The sequence below is a fragment of the Poecilia formosa genome, unplaced genomic scaffold (assembly GCF_000485575.1).
Source record: "Poecilia formosa unplaced genomic scaffold, Poecilia_formosa-5.1.2 Scaffold159, whole genome shotgun sequence".
Taxonomy (NCBI): Eukaryota; Metazoa; Chordata; class Actinopteri; order Cyprinodontiformes; family Poeciliidae; genus Poecilia; species Poecilia formosa.
Genome location: NW_006800098.1, coordinates 1,417,632 through 1,440,687, shown reverse-complemented (window position 1 = coordinate 1,440,687; position 23,056 = coordinate 1,417,632). Strand labels below are relative to the sequence as shown.

Sequence of the window (23,056 nt, the reverse complement as noted above, 5' to 3'; positions counted from 1 at the left end):
AAATAACATGCCGATTAAGTGAATGGTCAGACGGATGGATCAACTAAACACCAGATGGACAGATGAAATATTTACGCAATGAGACAGAACATCTGGAAAAATCATAATTTCCATACTCTATTTCCTTTCTTCATACTTCTCCGGACCTGGAAAATACATTTAGCAAACTCCATACTTTTCTCTCACAGAGTAAAAACTAGTTAGACAAACAGAGTCCAAAAAATCTTTTTATTAGAACAATACAGCAGGTATAAAGGTCTATTGCAAATCAAACACTCCCATCAGAATGGAATATGTGCTCCAACAGACAATATGCTCTCTGCAAGAGAAATAAATTAAGATTGATAAAACAAATAGAAAATGAGAGAAGAAAAACAACAGAACAAAGCAAGATCTTTTTCTTCTTTTATAAAATATATGATGCAAAGAAGAGAAAGCAGATCACTCAACTTGCTGATTAAGAACTTGCAAACCTAAATTTCAAACAGTAATTGAAACATAATTCAGAAAAAAGATTATTTTATTATGCAAATGTAAAAATTTGGTATTACCTGAAAAATTGAATTGAAAAAGTTCACCTTTTATCAATCACCAAGTGTCGTCTCAACATCTGAGACTAACCATGAGCCCTTTAAAGAAGCAGGAACTTTTTAAAAAGATAACGTCAGATTAAACATAACTGTTAATAAGTGACTTTATCTTTGGTCACCAAGTGTTTATTATGATCTAACAAAGAAAATAAATAACCTGAAATTAAAGCCTGCACTAAAGTGGATACATAAAATGCAAAAGAAAAAAATAAATTTCTAAATGAAAAAACATTTTCAAGAAGAAATTATCCTCATCCTTAATGAGAGCAACTCAGGATGAGGATTAAAACAAACTGCATGTGTATTTAAGGAGACTGCAGTTTGATCAATTATAAAAAAATAATAGATATGATCGAGGCATTGCTTATAAAAATATCCTGGGTAGGCTTAATATGTTTTAATAAATCATTTAGAGGAGGGTGTAGAAAAAATAATTATATATGGGTAGAACAGAAATAAGATTTACCTTTATATAGATAATTTAACAGTATAAAGACGAATTAAAGCCGCTACATATAAAGATGGGTTTTTGTTTTGTGTTGTTATGCTTGTATTTCTGTTTCAAGATTTTGGAATCGGTACTCAAGGCTCAGACAGAAATTCAGTGGTCTTCTTATCAATGTCTGTTTAACCAGAGATGTGACCCCTAAACAACTGCGACAAAATATGAACTACTAATATTTTGTCAATTTTCCTGCAAATCTCCATTACTTAAGAACAATCTAAAGCTGTGAGAAAGAAATCCCACCACCGCCATATTTGTTTCCCTGCCACCCTGCGGGTGGACACCCCTACTCCACTTTAATTATCAGGTAACATATTGATTTATTCATATTTTATAACATGTTTTTTTGTATTTTTCTTAAAATAAATTTCATACAAATCTATAACCAAACATTTAGAAATCTTATTTACATTTTGTTTTAATTAAAAGAGACTATGAACCTTTTTTGTCCCATCCATTTTAACTTACAAAGCTTAATAAAGGAAGAACTCTGAAGGCCTTTTTCACTCAAATGTTTTCAATCCTCATCAGAAAGTGACTCAGAAAAAACAGCATTCACCAATGGAGAGGGAGGGGGAGAAAAAAAAACCCATCACCCAAAATGCTTGTGGAGTTGGTTCATTAATCCAAGAATCAGATCAACACAAAGAGGAGCTTTAAACCTCCCGATCCGTCCCGACCTGCTTAACACAACAGGCTGCCGTAGAAGAAGTGTTTGAGCCAGAAGTGGAAAAACTGAGACAAAATGAGAGCAAGCCCATTTTGATGTCTGTCAGATTAACAGCGCCCCCCGGGGGACAAGCCACTGTGGTCTTCGGTTGCAGCAATGAGATCTGTGTACGGTTCAGTCTGAAGAGTGAGTGAGGGTCTGTGCATACTACATGAGCCAGTGCCGTCTCGTATACTGTCAGTGAATGAGTGAGTCAGAGTGTGTTTATGTGTGTGTTAAAGCACGCCATCCTCAGTGCAGCCGCCCCCTGCAGTGTACCGAAACTCCTGCAAGTTAGAGACGCCGTGAAAATGGACGAAAGCCCCGGCGACTACCAGGATGTGGAACAGCTGGTGGGAGTGGAACTGTGACAAAAAGAGAAACACACAGCAGTGAGCGGGGAGACATAACCACAACATAAATACGCATACTTATCACGTGCGTTTGTTCGACACTCACCCAGATGTCACACTTGCCAGGGAAGAACCTCTCTGGGATGCGAGCAGCGTACAAACAGGCGCCGGTGATGTAGAGTGTCGCCATGAGAAACAGCCAGCCCATCTGACCGATGGTGGTGGCCTTGATCAGACCCTCGCTGATGACAAAGTGAAGGGTGGGAACCACGCCGCTCAGACCCAAACCTACAAACACTCCTAGGAACAGACAGGAGAATTCAGTAGGTCACAGAGAAAAACACGAAACAGCATATGAGGGCTGGCAACTGTCGTTTATTCATTTATGAAATGCCAAAGTGAAGCTTAAGCTTACCTGCTCTGACTGCTCTGTACTGCGGAGTAGCGAAAAAGTCACATTGTGAAACTGTGATGGCAGCCAGACCCAGGACACACACAATTATCAGGTAGATGAAGCAGGGCTGAGGCGAGCAGTAGAAAGAATAGTACAACCAGGGGACGAAGGAGCCCATGATCAGGAAGGCAATCCCACTGTAGTCCAATCTGAACATAACATAATTCAGTTAGTAAGAGACTTTTACTTCCTTTACTTTCACTGCCACAAAAAAAAAACAAAAAACAAAAAAAAAAAAACAGTTGTATGTCTTACTTGGAAAACATTCTGGACACGCCCTCCGAGTGACAGTAGACTGTGTGGAAGAGCCAGGAGAAGGAGAGGCAGAGGATGGCTCCGAGGAAAAACATCCCAATTACTACCTTCTCTTGCAGTGGAGCCACAAAAGTCATGTTGGGTCTGAACATGTACATGAGACCCAGGCAGAGGAAGAACAAGCAGCCTGCAGAAAGGAGGAGAGAGGAATAGTGGCGGTAAGAGTGAGAATAAGAGGAGTGAGTCATAATAAGAGGGAGAACATTTATAGATTACGGTTTGCAGTTTTTTTTATTGTTTTTGTTTTTGCAATAAATGTATTTGGCTGTAAATATCCTTAACTGTAGGTCGGGGGCTCCCCTGATGTAGATGATTTATCACGCCACTAGATGGCAGAAGAGAGCTCTAAAACTAGTTTTGCAACATTGGCATAAAACGAACGAGTTCAGCCAAAAGGTGCAATGAAAAGAGCAGCTTATCTCCGCTAGTAAATTAAATGTTCAACTTAGTCTGAGTCCTTGGCATTCAATCAATCATACTTTCAACACTTCTTATGCAAGACACTGAAACTGCTTCTTAGGCGTTTTCAACAGTAATTCTGTTAGCTAACAGATTACAGTACAATCTGGCTAAATATGAAGATTAAAGGATAAAATGAGAGAAAGTTTCAATTTCAGTCCTAATTATGCTTTGTGCTGTAAGAGCATTGTTCTTTATCGCATTCTCTGGAAAAAAAACGTTTATGTTCGGTTCACAGATGGAGGTTGGGATGAGAGTGTGAGCCGCGTACCTAGCAGGTGTGTCCAAATGTTCCCCGTCTCTGTGTGGATTCTGAAGATGCTCTTGAAGCAGGCGCGAAATGAAGGCATCGGTGGTCTGTGGCCGTGAAGCAGGAAGTCGTTGTCTTTCAGCCAATCCGGGAGCACGTCGTGAGGGATGACGCGCCACCGACCCTCCCACATCTGTTTGGTAAGCAAAACAGAAAAGAACCTTAAATCAGTTTTGCCCAAAGGCACCAAGAGCCAGTTGATTGCTTAATAAATGCCGGAAATTAGGAATGTGTTTTTGTGCCACTGGATCTAGCTCAGGAAATTACAGCTGTAATATCTACAGAGTGTCCAGCGAAGATTTCAACGTCACATTATCAGATTCGGTGTGGCCTGATGTAAATAAATTAAGTGAAGTCTGACATAGTAAGCATGGCAGACAGTAAGGGGAGAGAAGCGTCTGAAAGATTTATTGCCGTCATTTACAAACTGCTGGCTGTGATTTTAGAAGACAGAGTGTATAAATCTACACACTCCAGAAATATCATCTAATCTATCAATGGGAGGGACCTGTCTATACAGGATAATCTTAGTGTATGCTTGCCTTATTACTTTCCAAACTATTGCAATGCACACACAAGTCAAGCATGAGTTTAAATTGGTTGGTAAATTATTCACAGTGGTACATTTTTGACAGCTGATCTCAAATCTATTTTCAAAGCTGTCCAAGTAATTAAGAGGTCCAGTCAGGTGTTCAGATGACAGCTGGTTCTGAGCAGCATAACGAAGCAGAACTGCAGGCCTCTGCTGCGCACATTTAAGGGGAATCAAGCACACAAAGTGCTACTGCAGGCAACTACCTGCAAACTGGATACATTAAAACAGGGTGCTCAATACAAATCCAACAACAAGTCGTCAATAATAGCAGGTAGAGATTATTTCTCCAACCCATTAATACAATAACTATGATTAATGAGTGTACAGGTTTATACATTTTCCATTTTGGCCCATGTCCAAATATGGCTTGTTAGAGCCTGTCTTTACACCTTGGACACCATGGCTGTAGTTTACTTTAGGGCACAAGCCTGTCATATTTTTTATGGTTTTATTGGTAGCAGTTTTTCTTTTTACTGTGTGGATTTTATTGAGCGTCTCAGTAAAACAAACACTTAGGTGGAGCTTAGTGAGAAATATGGCCAAAGTACAGTCACCCTAATCATGTGAACGCTAACAGAATTAAAGGTGTAAAAAGAAATAAAAAAGTATTTTTACCTTATGTACAAACTCCTCCATCTTTTCCATGGCGTGGTGAGCTTGCAGCAACGGAGTTCTCGCCATAAAGCCTTCGTCGCTGCTTCTCTCATCCTCGCTCTGATCCCTCTCCTCTCCTCTGTCATCCTCTTCATGGCACTCGGGGACAGACTGAAACAGGGCAGACGGACGACATTAGACTGGATTCACGCCAAAACTTTCAGAGCTTAAACATACAGACATTTTCTCGAGCGATAGATCACGAGAGAATGTTTGCCAAAGTGCCAATTAATCAAGTTAATGAGCGTCACAAAGGAAAGCAGACCAGGAGAACTGGTGAAGTTTGCCTATAAACCTGTTGGAGTTGTTTTGCCTTCCCTGAAAGGCTTTGGACTATTTTGTGTCAAATAATTACAGCACATGTGAAACAAAATAAAGAAATTTAAAGGAACAGAAATAAAAATGTAACGGGAATGTACAAAGTTCAAAAAGAAATCCTGCAACCACTTTTAAACCTTTCAAAAACATGACTTTTATTTTGTAATACCATTAAAAATCAGTGGAGATGTCTGGACTGGAACAGTAGGACCAAAGTTGATCAATTGTCTAACCTATGAAAGATTAAACCTTTTATTTTGAAGAGAATACAATGACTTTATTTTGAAATATCCACATTTGAAGAAATTTGGATCCTAATTATACAAAAAACATATAAAACATTCAGGTTTTTACTTTGGAGCGTAAACGCAAACCTTTTTAATAGAATGACTGTTTTGATGCCTGTGCATGTATGTTAGAAATTTGAAATCTATTCCAGAAATAATCTAAAAAATGCACTGGATTATTTAGTGACAGAGCTGATTTGGTTCAATAAAGCAGACGTAGCCACCGCCTGCCAATCACAAACAGGAAGCTCAACAACCGAAAAGTGTGAATTTAGTCTAACAACTCGAGACACAGCTGGGCAGCCAGGGCCGCCAGGTGATAAATATGCAGTCATTAATCAGAAAACTGGTGTACAAACAAACAGACATAACACACACACACACACACACACACACACACACACACAGAAACAGCGATGCTCCATGGAAAAACAAAAAAGAAATCAGGTGGAAAACCGTGATAAGCACAGCAGTGGAAGCAGCTGAAATCATCCAAACCTCCATTCGACACATATTACTTTATTGTGAACGAAGATAACGGAAAAGAAAAATGCACCTTCTGTTGTTGTAGCTCTAAAGGAGGAAAGAAAGTGAGGAAAATTCAATGAGACAGAAATAAAAAATGAGAATGCTCTGGATCAGCCCAGTTCCTGTCTGCTCTTAGAATAATGCCCCTTCTGATGAAACTTCTAAGTTTCTGTGGTTTATGGGCTGTTTTGCATCTGCTAGTGTTAAGTTTGTACATGTATCAGTAGTGCTTAGCCATGCATTAGGACTTCTTTCAGTCAGCTGCAAAAAGCACATGAAGGTCACACTCTAATCATGCTAAGTGACTTGGAAAAGATGCCAACAGCAGCTCAAACATATCGTCTTTATTTTACATAACAAAATCAGAACTAGCTAAAATTGGTATCAGCAGATCAAAGATCGTCCTTACTTTTCTGATTGGTGAATCTTAAATTAAAGGTGGAACCTGACATTGGGTTTCTTGTTTTGGTCACAGCCATTTCAGTTGATTTTTAGTTGGAATTGGAGATGTTAAAATTGGTTGACAGACCACAAAACACAAACTAAAACCAACTTCTCTTCTGAGGAACGTTTTAGCTGCACAGAGTCCTGTCCTCACTGAAAGCTGCAGTGGTGAGGTTTGGTGGCAGGTGACACAGGATGTCTGAGTGACATCTGCTCATGAGGAGCTTCTGGTAATCATCAGAAAACATTCAAAGCCTGAAACAACCCATGTTCTTAGGAAATTTTTAACGTTTACCAAATCAAACCCCCTCGGAGACCTGCACATGCAACATGTGACCAAACCTCAGCTATTCAGCCTCCGACTGGCCAGAAGGGTAAAGGCCCTGGAGTCAAATTTCACTCTGTATAAAAGTGTCTGGATGTCGGGCCAACGGTACGAACCGTCCCCTCTTGGAGGCGCCCAGGTTGGCTACTCATCTAACACGCCCAGTTATTTATTCCCTCCATCGCAGCTGTTAGTCATACTTCAGCAGAAAGCCTCTCCAGTTGTTCTCAGAACTGATTTCAAAGAAACAACACCTGAGGCACCTAGGAGAAGCTTCTACGAAAAGCCATCGGTGTGTTTGCACAGCACATCACCTTTCACTCTGGGATCCAGATCCAACAAAACAAAATAGTTCTGCTAATCACTTCCTGGAAAAATGGAAGTGTAAATGCCTTTTCTTTTTTTTCCCAGTCCAGCAGAGGGAAGATTTCTTTTTCTACTTTCACCAAAATAAACATGAAGACCTAGCCCAGCTTCATGTTTATCTTTTCCAATAACAAAATAATTGTGTCCACTTAAGCAATGTTATATTTGGGGTGTGCATACACAGATGATAAAGAAGTTTGGAAGCCTTATCAGTGAAATGCAGACACACTTTGAGCTGAAATACACAACATGATCATTAGAATGGCTCTTTATTTCTTTTGGGGCATTTTTGATGGAGTGAGGCAGAGGAGAGTGTCATAGAACAATGAGTTAATATATATATATACATACACCAATGACGGTCAAAAGGTTTATCAATGTAACAATGTGATAAAGCTGTAAACCAGTGAGCCACTTTGTGAATGTTGCTCAGGTTAGAAGTGCTTTTTAATTAGGGCCTTTACTCCAATACTAAGATGAAATGCAAAAAAATACATACAGCACATGTTTAAGATCAGATATTTACTTTACCTCAATTATTTACAATGATTTTCTCAATTTTTTGGACAGTAAAACTACATTTCTATGGATAAAAAGGGTTTTTTCTGCATTCCCCACATATCCTGATTGATGAGCAGAGATAGGAAGAAAAAAGGGTTTGCGAGCTCTTTCTACCTAGAAGTAAATCAGGATGTTTTCCTTCTGATTCCCAGAAGGCCAGGCTTCTTCTCTGTCACAAAGAGTATATATCCAGCTCCCCTCAGGCTCATTAACTCCATGTTGTTCTTTCTGGTCAATTTCACCTGACTAATGACCGGTTTTCTGCAAACACGCCCGTCACACGCTTGCATTTTGAGGTATCTGCTGCTTGGTGGCGTTTAATAGTGAGTCAGCAGGAGCCACAAAGTCCTGGAAGGGAGATCAGTGTAAAAACAGAGAAGGAGCAGAAAGATAAGAGGAACAGAGTTGAAACTTTGGAAAGTCCGACAGTAGAACGTGCCAGAGAGGGAAGAGCTCACCCCTGCACACATAAACCCTCAGGGCAGGGCAGAGATATTCAACATATGACTCACTCATCTTCACTGCCGTCTTGGGATTGTAGGAAAAGACACTGTGACCCTCGGTAGCGGCCTGTTCCGTAGACAGGACACTGTGCTTCCTGTTCTGACCAGGTGGAGGACGTGAATGCTCCACAGGCACAGAGACACTTTAAAGCAAGAGTGCTTAAATCTGCCACTTCAAAGTTTTTTGTTTTCCTTCACTCAACAAATGAGCAACAGGCGTTCGATTGGGATTACGCAAGTAAAACGCCATCATCGTTCACTGTTGCACCATAAAGTTTCAGCTAATTTCACTTCCCTAGCAGCTCACACGACTTTTTAAATAGGCTTAATAGGAGATTTTTGTACAGAATTTGAACCAGTTGAAGCTAAAACTATTCCTCCTGAAGAGTTTTAGACAGAACATTTTTACAGACAGAGGATGTTTTACCTTGTATGCAAAATGTGTATTTTATTGTACAGCTTTGTGTCAAGTACTGCTCTGAGTCTGTTGTTCTTTCATCTTTTGAGTTTGCATAATCCAGGCAACAATTAATTGATTCCTAAACTAGATGACGATTATTTCAATAATCATCACAATTAAACTGATTAACTGTTTCAGCTCAATTAGCCAGAAAATTTAACAAACTTTATATATTGAAGCCTGCTTGTCTTCCAGAGACAAAATTAAAAGCTGCAAAACTTAATCTGAGTGCAGTTCAGTTTTTTATGAAGTTAATTTTCTAACTTTGCATTATAATGTCTACTTTTTGGCTTTATTGGAAGCTATCAAGTTGCTGTAGAAAACAACAGAAGGTGTCTGAATGGTAATTCACTTCTGATGTCATAAAAAAAATCATATGAAAACAAGAACAGCCTCAATTAGGCGAGTGCAGCTGAAGACAGAAGTGTACCAGATGAAATCTGGTGGTAAACAGGATGTGGGATACCAGTCTGAAAGCCACACACACACACACACACACACACACAGCAAGCCGTGAACGAGTGAAACGAGGCCTTGCTTAGGGCACTGAGGGGTTGGAAACCATGCCTGGTTGTGACCGAGGCAGGTGTCTTCTGATGCCGTCTCAGGTTTACGTGTTGTGTTACAGCAGGTAAAAAAAAGTTTGAACCTTCATACAACCATCGGAAAAAAAAAAAAAAAAGGTTATGTTTCAGCTTGACGGCTCTTTCCTGCTAAAGAACAGAATTCCGCTTACACACAGCACCTGAGAACGAACAAAGCGTTGTCTCAGTGCATCTAGTGCATTGGTCAATAGTCAGATTTGTTTGCTCTCTTTCCAGTAAGGCCACCATCTTTTTATAAATCTGTTGTTAAATAACAACACATCGCCATTAACTTAGAAAGGACCTGACTGATGAAGCAGAGCCAGCTTCATCATAATGCAGCTCTAATTGCTACAGCACGGTGTGAGTCATCAGAGCCTGCAGAGCCTTGAAAGTGGTGCGGTTATCAATAAGTGGAGGTGGATGTTGGGAACCTTGGACAAAGAGGCTCGTGACCAAGGCATGCAAACTCAGAAATCTGACTTAATAATGCATTATATTGCAGCAAACTGAAAAGAAAACAAAAAAAAAACAAAAAAACATCTAGAATCTTGGAAGAAGATTGATTTCACTTCTGGGTTTCTCTAGTAGGTATTTTGCAAGTTTAAATATATATATTTTACTCAAATTCTTGAATCAGATTTCTTTTGACGAGACTTATTTTTTTGAATCTCAAGTTTTTTTATTCAAGGCTTTTCACAAACTTTAAACGGACGCTACTCATGATATTATTTAAAATAAATAAAGTACCGCCATCAACAGGTAGATTCAAAACCACACACCAAGATGAAAATGAGCAGAAATGAAAAAGTAGATAGAAAAAAAATTGCACATCTTCGGAAAGCTTTGAGCGCTGCTTCTCAAGATAACTTCAGGAAATAAAGTCTGTCCCTTTTTCATTTTTTTAAGTCATGTTTTTCTTGCATGTTTAAAGTTTTTACATTCCCCCAGAGAACTGATAAAGCTCTGTTAGCTGTTCTCTGCTGCAGCTCTTTAGGCTTAAGAGTGGCTCAGTAGTACTTTAAAGGAGATTCCAAACTTCTCTAATTCAGCTTCAAAAATCAAGTTCAAAATTGCTCTTTAGAAGATTTTACCGAGTTTGAAACATAATCTGCTTATCACTTTACATGTTGTTCACAAAGATTTGAAATTTCCTTATTTTTTTTATTTTTTTTTATTTAAGTGAGAAAATGTAAAAAGTATCATTCTGTTTTCAAACGGCCAAACGGGTCAGCTTCACGTTCTCAACTTCTTAATGACTCCTCTTACATTATTAACGCTAGGATGCGAGTTTTGGTTTTGTTTTACAGTGTGACCCAGTAAAGCCCCGCCATGCCACATGCCTCTGAACAAAGCCCCAAAGCTGCTGACAGCAGGCAGGTGTGTGTGTGTGTGTGTGTGTGTGTGTGTGTGTGTGCGTGTGTGTCCTGTACTCACGCCATGGTGTGAGGGGCACTCTGTGGTGCTGAGGTGACTGGTTGAAGAGCCTGAGGTGTTGCATGTGTTTTTCTCCCGTGGACTCATGGGACCTGTAGGTGAGCCGTTTGTGGCGTTTTCTGTGAGGTTAGAGTTTCTGTGTCGCAGCACAAAGGCCGGGTCCTCAGCCGGCCTCCCGGCCCTGACCGTCTCTTCTTCGTCCAGCTTGAGAGGCTGGACTGCCTTCTTTATTTGAAAGCAAGAAGGAGCTCAGCTGGAGCTGGACAGAAGGACTGAGGGGTGCAGCCACCAACCGGGAAAAAAAAAAAATATCTGAAACGATTAGAGAGTGGGAAGTTTGAATAAATAAAAGTCACGCAGGCAGGTCAAAACTCAAACTTCAATGTATTTTTATCAGGAATTCATGTGGTAGACCCAACACAAAGAGAAATGGAAGGAAAAGGTGCATAAATGGAGCCACTTGTCGCCATGGTTACAGCTGTAAATCTTTTGTGGTCTGTGTACCAAGAAAGTTATACTCGTTCTTTGCCGAAAGCACTCAAGCCTCTCCGCAACTTCCCAACCTCATCCTTACAAGAAATGTATAAAAGCTTCCCTTCTGCATGATGCTGCCACTGCCATGTTTTACCGCAGCATCTTACAAAAGATTTTTGCTGTCCCAGACATGGCTCCCATTGACGTACTGAGTTAATTTCTCCAGCAAAGGGTTGCATTTGGATTTGTTTAGCTGAATTAATTCAATTGATAATTTAATTTCCCTTTGGGATAAATAAAAACATTACTGAAGTGAATAACATAGGTTGAAGCTTGTTGCAAAATGTTTGAATATTAAATACCTGGGTTGTAGCTGAAGTCTCTGAACTGGAAGATGGGTTCGAGTCGAGGCTTTATGGGACTAAGCTGGAGAGGAACTGCAGTCCAGAGAGAAACTGAAGGAAAGAAAAATAACAATGACTGATGTTAGTCCCAATTTACTGTAAAATAAAAATACAAGAGAACAAAAGAAAAACATATGAACATAAAACTGTAAAGATAATTAAAACATGGCATTTAGCTGAATAAAACATTCAACACTTTTAACCAGTCCCAAACTTTAAATAAAAGATGCCTCCAAAATATCCCTCAGTGTCTTGTCTGAATCACTCCATTATGCCATCCACCCTAAATGCTGCATTTAACAAGAGTTGCAAACAATAAGAAGCTGCCAACTTGCTGTCATGGCGAGTTGCTTCGCAACGAGAGGTGTCAAGGACAACAACAAGACATTCACATACAGGAAGCTGAAGTATCCCCCGATGGCAAATTGTTTTGCACTGTAGCTTTCCTCTTAAACAGAGTTAGCTGTTAGGAACCAGAGTTCAAATGTGAGCCCATCTTATCTTTAAATAGATTAAAGAAGGCCAAACGGGGGAACCATCAAATTAAACTTGTAAACAGTTCCACAAAAAAAAAAGTACATGCTGATATTTTAACTGCAGGTTTCCAAAAAGGGCGACCAAAGCTTCGACAATTTGGAAACAGTCAGGAATGCAGCTGCAGACTCATTTCCACATACTGCTGCTTGCCATATGTTTACCTCCCCATCTTTCACTGGGCTCCAGTGAGGCCAAATCGATGTAAATATGTCCCAAAGGTTAGCATAGGGCTGCTTCATTTAAACTCTCACCCCGCCCCACTACACATACATTAAAGCTTATTACGCTCAGTGGGAAAAATAACCCCTCAGGTAAACAAGAGTTTCTTCAACACATATTGAAAGAGGACTAAAGGTAATAGGAGAAAGAAAGAAATACTAGTACTAATATGTTTTACACATTATATTAACCTTCAGAAAGCGATGTTATTCACTCAGGTCCATTTTTCACTCCGTGACGTCTTATCGATTTGTATTTCTGCAGGCCAACTATTATCAAAAATAGCCGTAGCACTTTTCTCTGATATCCACCGCTACATTTCCTGTCATGTTTGAAAGTTTGCTTTCACAGCTACTTTTGATGTGATTTTTTTTGTTTTTTTTTCAGCCGTTAGTTTAGCCCCCAGGAGGATAAACGTAGCGCGAGCACAAACCGTCCTTTTGACAATTTGGAAAGGTCCGGAAAGCAAAAAAAAGAAAAAAAAGAGGAAAAAGTAAAGAAGCATATTTATCCACGGACATTGTTCACTTTACTTTGTTCGAGAAGTTTGATGTTGCAAGAATGTTTGAGGAATCAAAAGACTCACACGTAATCATTGGCGCCATTTATGAAAATAACAGTAGCAAAACAAACAGAACAGTACAGACCGCCCCGGCCCCTAATTAAGATAAAAAGAATCATTTGATGGAAGTAAAGATATGGCAGGAACACAAAGCAAAAGCTGCTTCAAACACCCAATCCAGGACGTGCTTGCAAGGATCTGAACAGACCGACTCCCGTGTTGCTTTAGCCCCTACAACAGATGACACGTTATGTCTGTCCACAACAGGAAGCAGAATGAGTCACCGAACTGTTTCATGCAGGGTAACTATGATCGCATTGCTCTCAGACGGGCAACTGGTATCACGCAGGCTTCACTTTTAGACTGAAAATTCCACCGTTTAAGAATTGGTTTCTACATTAAAGTCTTCCAAAATACTCACATTTTCCTGTTTCAATTATAGCTATAAAAAGGAATTAATCTCACTCGGAGTCGTCATTATCAGCATCATCAAGTGGCATTTTCACATCGATGATTTTACCCCTAAGTTTAATACCTACAAGACAGGCATAGGTACCAGGGTGAAAGCTATTGTAATGTCGCACACTGTTGAGATTACAGCCAAAAAAAAAAAAAAAAAAAAAAAAAAAAAAAAAAAAAAAAAAAAAAAAAAAAAAAAAAAAACCCCAAAATAAAAAGCTTAATACAACGGAAACCGGGGTCGTGAATCAGTCAGGTATTTGTGTGCAAAACATCTTTGACTTTGTTCTTTCAGTCTATTCTTAGCGTGGCGTCCCAAATCTCATTTTATCTGCTCTGCATGTTGCTTCTTGTTTTTGTCCGACAAATTCAAAGCTTTGTGCAGCATATCCACCGTTAGAAGAGGAGACAGGAGCGCCACGCCTTTTTAAATTTTATTATTTTTTTAAAAACTATTTGAAAGCAGTCAGGTGAGGCGTACTCAAATGCAATGCAGCATGTCGTCGCTTTTCACCCCTTAATTTAAAACGTGTATGTGTTGATTCTGAAAAATTTCAGTGTTGATTAACTGGAGATAAGTACTCTGGTCAAAACATAAACATGAAAAGATGCACTCACAAGTCAGGTGTATATATATATAGAAGCAGAGCAACTGAGGCCACAACTAAGTAATGTGGAGCCAGTTATTGGTGTAGAGTAGCAAGCATAAATCAATCACTGTATCCATCACTGTAATGTCACACAACTCAAATGAAGAACTGCTGAAAACTAAATAAAAGGATCGATATAAAATGATTTGCACTGTTATTTTTACAAGTGGTGCAGAGATCCCAGCTGAAGAAAAAAGAAAATGGAATAGAAAGAAAAACTGTTATAGAGTACACCTCTGCTCTGGACATCAAGGTGTTTTGGATTGTGATATCTTATTTCTACTATGGACTGCAACTGTTATTTACTTACAAATACTAGAAACGCTGCTCAACAGAAAGCATCACAAGTCACAGCAAACCTTGTGACAAAGGTTTGAACAAACTAATGAACTGGGGGGTTTTTTTCCTAAAAAAAGAAAAAAAGAAAAAAAAGAGGAACTTCAGCAAACTAAAGTAGGTCAAATATTTGCTTGTGTATAAAAAAAAAAAAGAGAAAAAAACCCATATATAAACAACAAGAACCGGTTTTTCAACCCCTTCTCCACTTTTAACTGTGCTTTAGGCCTGCATGAATATGTGGTGTCCTGTAATGACACACTAACATGTGGGTCAGAAGCAGTTTAAAAGCAAGTACTGTTTTCTTTACTCTCACTCGGTAGGAAGTAAATGTAGGACAAAGGTCAAGCTGTAAAAACGGCAGCACTGCAGAGTCAAGTCTATGTACGGCAGGCAAACACGTCTTTCTACCGCTGATTACTATAACTTGTTATCAGGAGGTCAGAGCACAGTCATCTTTACTCCCCCCGTTTCATTTAGGAATCTGATTGTTAATTAAAATATTGCATATTTAGGTATTTTTATGTGAAGACATTTGAAGGAGAAAATATGAACAGGTTTATCAGTCTTCTCCATTAGACTCACTTCAACCTATTGCTGTTTTATCCCAAAGAAAGTATCTAATCTCTGATCATGGGTCAAAACTGTATTGGTTAAATAAAGTAAGTAGTATGAGACTAGTTAGTTGGAATTAACAATAGAAATACAGTCATAAGTCAACCTCCGGGGATTTCTTTCCTGCTAACCACCACATTCCAGTGACGACAGCTAATGTTTATTTTTTTTTAATTTGAGGAAATGATAGGAAATTCGACGTGTACGCTGCTTATTCAGAACCTGAGCTTCTTCTTCGTATTTGCTGCTTATTGTTCGAGGCTGTCCAACGGCATGAAATTTTCCCTTCAATGTGTGCTGGCTGTATGAGTCATTTAATCAGACATGGCCGGCTGCCTGCGTGCCACTTGGTACGTCATCGCTCTCTCTCTCTCTCTCCCCCTCTAACACAGACACTCACCAAAAATGTGTAACACCAGATAAACACACACATTTCACAGAATTTCTCTCCCACACAACAAATGCACAGCCTTTTTAATTTCTTAGTCACACTCCTTTAAGTGGTGACATACAAGACAAGTTAGAAGACGACATTGAGCGGTAAACTTTAACGGGTCACTACTGCCATTCCCTTGTGTTATTTTTGTTTCTACTCAAAATCCTACCTCAGCATGACGTTCTGTTTTGCATCAACCTGCAGTACAAGATTTACAAGCCTAACAGATGACCAAGCAGCCAAGCCGGTAACACTGACTCACAAACACGTTACACAGGCTCAACTACTCAACTTCATCAACATCAAGCCTACAAAGATCTCCATCTTCTGTCCGTTCTCACAAATGTTTTGCTAGCAAGCTATCTTATGGTCATTTGAAGCCAAAACTGAACATACTTAAAATCACTTTGTGAAGCAAAGAGGAAGATAAATCCAACTTTTCAGTATCTGACCAGCTGTTCATCGATTAGAGCTAAAAGGAGCCAATTGTGATCGCTGGCTGATTGATTGGTGGATCTCTACCCAATACGGGTCAAAAAGGCAAAAACTCTTTGACAGTCACATGGAGCTTGTCTAGTCATCAGTCCAAAACCACAAAAATAAAAAGATAAGACTGGTGACGACCTGCTTTGAACAGTGACCTTTGGACGACATTGATAACCCTAGCCACTGTTCTGTTGCAAGTATTAGTTTAAACTCTCACACGTTTCTTTACTTCCAGGAAAAAAAATAAACGAAAATACTTTTGCTGCTGTTAGTTCAGGTTGTTCAGTTTTTCTTAACCAAAGCAAGAATCACTCAGAGTTGGTGAAAATTCTAATTTCGTGAATTTCTAACCATGGTAAACGTTCCACTGACGCTGATCGGTACTTCTGAATTTTTCCCACAACCTCTGCAAAGTTCGGTTGCTTCGAGATAAACAACATAAACTCACCGTCAGGTTTTCTGTTGCCCGTGCAAAAATGTTTGTGGATCAGACATAAATAAGCTTTCCATACTTAAATGCAGGTTGTGGTTGTAGTGTGTTGCGTTGTGCGTCCCTGTGGTTGGGGGTTTCACACAAGTATCCATTTAAATGTGGGGAAGCTCTGCAGAGAACCAAACCTGCTGTTTGAAGCCAGATGACTGGTTCTGCTGTTCAATACGACTGAGACGCAGGCATTTCAACACGGCACACTCCAACCAAACTATAACATTACCCAAAATCCCGTTTCAACCTCTGTCTCCACAAAGCTACAGCTGATCATAAATAATGAGTAGTGTTGGCTTTGAGCTGAAACCTCATTTGGGTGGGGTTCACTTTTGGGGTGATTCAGGAGCGTCGCCCAGCTAGCTTCTACATAAAAACGAACCACTAACATCAAGAGCAAACAGACAAAGTGGGTGTCCCCTGGTGTCCTGATACAAGCAGGGACATTCTGGTCCAGCTGCCAGGAGTCTTATGATTGAGACTGGAACAAAGAGCGACAGTGTGATGAGCATTTGACACAAACACACACTCGTTCTCTTAGTCGAGACGCAGCACAGATATTATCAGGAACACACTTCTGACAAGCATGGTACGTTTTAGCTCCCTTAAATTGTTTACAAGCTTTAAAGTAATGACACAAATTTAAAAAATGGATTTCATGGGGAAAACTTAAATACCAACACATGTATTTATGACTAGATTTCATTAAATGTACATTTTAAAGTACAATTTTAGGGGTTGTGAAAAAAAAAAAACAGTTTAAATTTGTGCCAATAAAAAAAAGTTAATATTATACCACATCTGGTATTTATGACGATTTTTGTAAACCTAAATTATTCGAAATACCTCGACTCTTTTTAGACACTTTTTAGTCTGGCATGAAGCGCACACAAAGTCTAAAATTACTATTCACAGCTAATTAAAAGTTGAGCTCCAAGTGTGCATGAAGCCAAACCACTACTGACAGAGGGAACCCAGTAGACCACAATAAGGTTGTCCGTCCTGCTGGTGAACAACCAAATGTAGTGGCTTTAAAGCACTAGGTGGTAATCCAAAAGTGGGTCAAATGAAAATAAGTGGTCTCAGAAGATAAAAAAGAGCAACATGGAGCTATTAAAAATACATATTCCTTTTGTGTATGCAGCGTGAAACTGACTGAAGACGACCACATTATTAATAACTGTTCCCCATTACCAAATTTCGGGTTTTCCAAACGTCCCTAGAACGGCGGCCAATTTATTTGTAGTCTTTGAGGATGAATTAGATCACACTGTGGTCTAGTTTCTTAAGTAATTGCTTATTCTTTATTTAATCTTAAACTTTAATATAATTGGGAAGAATTTGCTTAAAAATTTTACTGCAGCTTCAAAGGAATCCCATTCAGTCATTTACCCTCTAAAGGTGTTTCATGGGTTAAGATGATTATTGTCTCCATGGATAAAGTATTTAAGTCTTGATAATCTTATTTATTTTGGCTTATGCAAGTATTGTGTCTGTACATTTATATGACAGCAGGTGTCAATGTAAAAGCTTTGTAAATCGTGTATTTCCACCAAACACACTCAAACAGTTTTAGACTGCTTTCTGGGTTGTTTTGAAAATAAATAAATGTGCATGACGTAAGAGATGTATATAAAAAAATAAATAAAATAAAGCAGCTCTTCTCTTTCGTGATCAATCACGTTCACATTGATAGATCTATTATTCTATGAGCTATGTTTAGCTACTCTCCTGGCTGGCACACCTTCAAACACTGACATCATTACACATTAAATTCACCACAGAGCTGTACTTTGTCATAAAATAACATGACATATGCTCAATATCAATGTCTTGCACAGTGGGAGTTGGAGCATGCAGCAACTTAAGTAATAGTTGCATTCTTCGGACGAAATTCAGGCCATATTTTTCACTGCAGAATCTTGCACAATGCTGATTGTGAAAGGCACTGAAACGTCAAAACAAATTATGCAGTAACTATCTGCTCTGAAATCACAAGATGAATTTGTTTGTCAGTTTAAAAATGAAGCATGTTCTTGGCGTACAGAAAAACGGCTTAATAACAACATAACGGTTATAATTAACTCAGCCTCATGATTCCACGCACTTCAGTTTCATTCTGTCACTTTGGGTAAGTTGTAAATGGAAACTTAATCGAGGAAAAGAAACTGTTAAATATGAATTTCTCCTATCGGTAGGTTACAGAAAGAGTTTCTATACTGCGGAAGTTTGTGTATAAGACAACTACCCAGACAATAAAATATTTATAAAATGACTTCATGCCTGAAGAATGCTGACTGAAAATTGGATGTTGCACCATATACAGATGGAGAGAAATATCAGATATCTAAAAATGACAAGTTCTGTCTCATACTCCTACACCAGAGACAAATATTCAGTTGTGACTAGTTTACTACTGGTAAATGTGTTTCTCAGTGCTAATAACTGCATGACAACTCTTTGACAACAAGCTATTTTTGGAATACTCTGGGAAAATACAGTCATGGTTCAACACATCAACAAATACTTATATTTTTACTTAAAAAGCTATATACACATCCATGCGGTTGGCTAGTAAAATCTAGTTTTATGGGTAGACTACTGCTACAAGTGCGTATCAAGGTTTTTTTAAAAAAATACAAACTTTGAGAACTGCACAAAATTTACGCTAAACAATTTAATGGGATGTCAGAAAAATGCTAAGGTCAGCCCCTCGTTTACGAGACAGACAAAATCATCTCATTCCAGGTTGAAGAAAACAGGTTTGGTCTTGGTGTGGAAACTTAAGGTGTGTCACTCATTACTCCGATTGTGATGAAGCTGTATTTATAGCAGGATAAAGTATGGCCTATCTGTTCTAAATAAACCAATAAACTTGCATTATCGTTACAAGGTTTTTGGGTAAATGCCATAAAATTTGTGTTATTTTAAACCAAAGTAAAAGCAGTTGTTTGCTTTTGTAAGGAGATTAAGGTTATTTAATCATTTCAAACAATTACAGTATTTTTTTGTATTTTTTGTTCTGTTTCTATTGACAACCCTAGCCAGGATAATATGCTGAAGTTCCAGCCCACAAAACCCGTATTTAAACAAACCAAAGAAAAGTTAACTGTTTGTATATAAAATTAATAGAGTGTTAGGCAATATGTTCCATAATTTATATTCCAAATTTGAGCTTATTTGATAAGTAGTTCATGCTAAATTACCCAACAGTTGGTCTAGAAATCATCTAAAAAATGCACTAATAGAAGTGCATACAAGAAGAATTTATGGTGGAATCCTGTCTAACTATTTTGATAATAATCCTGACATACGTGGTAATGTCTCTTTAAATTTAAAAGTAATTTTAAAAAAAGTTAATATATATTAGAAAACACAGTAAGCCTTGTACCTGGTATTTTCTGCCATCCTATTTTTTGCTGACTTAAGTGAGCAAGAAACAGGTGAAAATAAAGAATAAAACTCGTATTGAAAAACTGAAAACAGCAGCTACTTGTCAGTCACTTAACAACTCACCTTTAAATACCAAAAAGGAAACCATCTTCACTAAAATAACGTCAAGATGAGAGAAGTAAATTAATAGTGGGAGCTCAGAAACCCCAGGTATCAACTTAACACAGGCGAGCAAGACAAAGAAAAGACAAACTCCAGGCAGTCTACCTTCCACTGACAGCGCCAACTTTTACCAATTTAATACAAGACATCAACAAAATTGTGTGTCATCTTGCTAACGTTACGCTAATGTAAAAAATAACCGTAGTTACATCTAGAAAGGGCTAAGGAAAAAAGACACCCAGACATACCGCAGCCCTTCAGCAGTCTGTGAACATGGTTTGTTTACACCGAGCTAGCGAGCTGGCTAGTCCGCTGCCACGTCTGACAAAAGCGAGAAAAGTATTTTAGACAGACTGTGTTTGTGTTGACAGCTTTCCCCATCGCACTCAATGTCTTTAAACATGCTAAATAACAGGTTCACGTGTATAACAATGTCTCCCAAAGACAAAGAAAAGCTGTGTTTTTGGGGGGGTGGCTAGCAGCTTCTAACTCCTGTTGTTTTGACAGCCAGAATTAGCTGGATAGCAAAGGCTGCTATTCAGGGAGGCGCTAACGTTACATTAAGGAAAGTATGGGGTGATATTTAACAGCCTAAAATAGGACATAAAAACAGCACTTGTAATCAACAGTATCAAATACAATTGGTAATATTCACCTGCTCCGAATGTCCGAGGAGAAATTAGTGCTCTGGGTGATGTTAAAAAAGTTGGCAGCGAGTTGTAGCTGCCATCCAGCTCCTCTCCAGCCTAAACGGTTACTAAGCGAGCTCCCTTCCAGAGCTCACTCACCTACGGAAGGGAGGCGTTCAACCCGTGACGCTACTCGCATGAGCACAAGATATCCAATCAGATGGCTCTGCGAAAAAACTGACCAATCACCGACGACCAGGAACAAGACATGATTCTTCTATTGTAGTTTTTAACCAAAGCTGTTACTCAAAAGCAAAAATACTAAAAACAAAGAAAACCGAAGAATTACTGTAAAAAATAACTGAATAAAGGCTGAAAACAAAGGAAAAATTAAATAAACAATAAAGATGCAAATCATAAACAAACAAAACAGAAAAATAACTATTGACATAAGTATGTATGATGGTAAACAGGAAAAAAATAAATCAAGAGGAGGCAAAATGCTACTTTATAAAATTTTGAGAGATTAAAAGAAAATCTAGAGGCACAATTCAGTTTTTTTAATTGTGTAAATCTGTTAAAAGTTCTTAAGCAAGTAAAATCTTTCCAGCAATGGCAGCAGATTATAAATCTAGAACTATATATACTTTGTAATATGACCACTCTCCATCTGTTGTCCAAATTGCCTTGACAGTTTTGTTACACATATCTGAGAGTCAACATGAATCGAGCCAATGAATGCATAACTGAATCATCTGTTGTTCACCACCTCTGCATCGCTGATTTAAGAAGTGCGTGCAGACATGTGAATTTCATGCCAGAGCACGCACAGCCCCACTCCCAAATGCAATGCAATTACAGACAGTGCTTGGTTGTGCAACAGGGAATTAGTTATTATGATACAAAGCCCTGGCAGCTGGGTGTATTCCTGAACTCCAAGCTTCATAAATGTTCTTTTAAATGGTTAACAGACACACCAGTTTCACCTTTAAACAAGCTTAGCAAGTATCCTTGCAAATATTTGTTTTCAAAAAATACTTTTAGGTTTTAGAGAATACGTTTTAAAATGTATACTCTTATTTTTCTATTAACCTATTTATGCAGTTTTTGAAACTGCATAAATAGTTATGGAGTTTCAAAAATGTTTAAAAATATATTTCAGCCTATTTCATGGTTTAAGACAGGCCTTAATTAGTATATTCTAAAGCTTTGACTGCAGTAAAGCCAGGGTGTGGCATTACTTGAAAACTGTCTTTTGTATTGATTTTGACTAAGTTTGTCTGATATAAAATTTTGTTTAATGATCTGAAATATTCAAGCAAATAAACAAAAATAATATCAGTCTCTATGGGAGCAAGCACCTTTTCACAGCACTGTAAGTAAGTACAGGATCTTTAAATTCAGCTTAGAAGAAAAACATTTTATAATAGTGTATCTTTCCCAAAAGCATGATGTAGGTTAGTGCAACAGCTATGCTTTAGAAATTGATTTTATCTTGACCTAGGCAGAAGATGTGGAAGACTTTTTCTCTCTCACTCTAACAAAGTCCAAGACCACGTTCCACATGACCGCCACACTAATTTTACTGATAGTGAGGGCAAACTAAGGGTAAACTAAATGTTTGTCTTTAGTTACACTAAAAAGCTATGAAAACAATTCAGACTGTGAACATTTCTATTCCTTTTTCTGGAAGTAAATCAGATAAAACCAAATGACAATCCTTTGACTTGACATCAGAAAATAATTTCCATCCTCGTCATTTCTATGCAGTTCTGTCAGATTCAATCATGTGCTCAAAATATTTAAAACATGATATCTCTACTTAGATGTCTTGAATTTTTCCAGGATTGTCTTGGTTCTTTACCGATGAGAGAAACATTAAAAACTACCAAACTAAACATGAGAGGCACTGAATATAAGAGTGTCTTTCACTGAACTTATTGTTGGCATAACCAGTTTGTTTGTGCAGCCTTCATTTGTCATTGCACAACCTTCTTTTCTTTTCTTTTTTTTTTTACACTTCACATTTATATTTAAGTTTTTTGTTGTAATGTGACAAAAATAAGATTGAATGTTTGTTTTACACAGAGAGGGGTAACTCTAAAATTGCTATGTATTTTTTTGTTTTGTTTTTTTTATCCTCTGACTAGATTTGTGAAGAATATAGTAAATGGCTTTTTTTCTTGGCAAACACACATTTAGGGAACTGCAATTTAAAACGTATATTAACTTTGGAATTAATGTGTACATTGCATACAATTAATGTTGTAGTTTACATTTATGCTATATGAATTTTTACCAGTAATTGTGGTGCCATTGTTCTGGTTAAGCTAATTTTTTTACATGAATTTTTCTACAATGACTAAATGAACTCGTATTAAAGTTCATGTCACCTTGAAAACATCTTCTCTCAAGGGCATGGTGATGGCAGCATTATGCTATGGATAAGCATT

At 38.2% G+C, this 23,056-nt stretch overlaps 1 protein-coding gene across 1 annotated transcript; it reads right to left on the bottom strand.

Annotated features, from left to right (window-relative positions):
- Window positions 1-214: 214 nt before the first annotated feature.
- adipor2 (adiponectin receptor 2) lies at window positions 215-20,747 on the bottom strand. The gene is made up of 9 exons (XM_016677596.1): window positions 20,630-20,747; window positions 11,594-11,686; window positions 10,758-11,069; window positions 4,906-5,055; window positions 3,657-3,828; window positions 2,867-3,053; window positions 2,573-2,760; window positions 2,264-2,457; window positions 215-2,169 (listed from the first exon to the last, which is right to left on the bottom strand). The coding sequence occupies exons 3-9, from the start codon at window positions 10,842-10,844 to the stop codon at window positions 2,041-2,043; spliced, it is 1,107 nt and encodes a 368-aa protein (XP_016533082.1). The 5' UTR covers window positions 10,845-11,069; window positions 11,594-11,686; window positions 20,630-20,747; the 3' UTR covers window positions 215-2,040.
- Window positions 20,748-23,056: the final 2,309 nt, after the last annotated feature.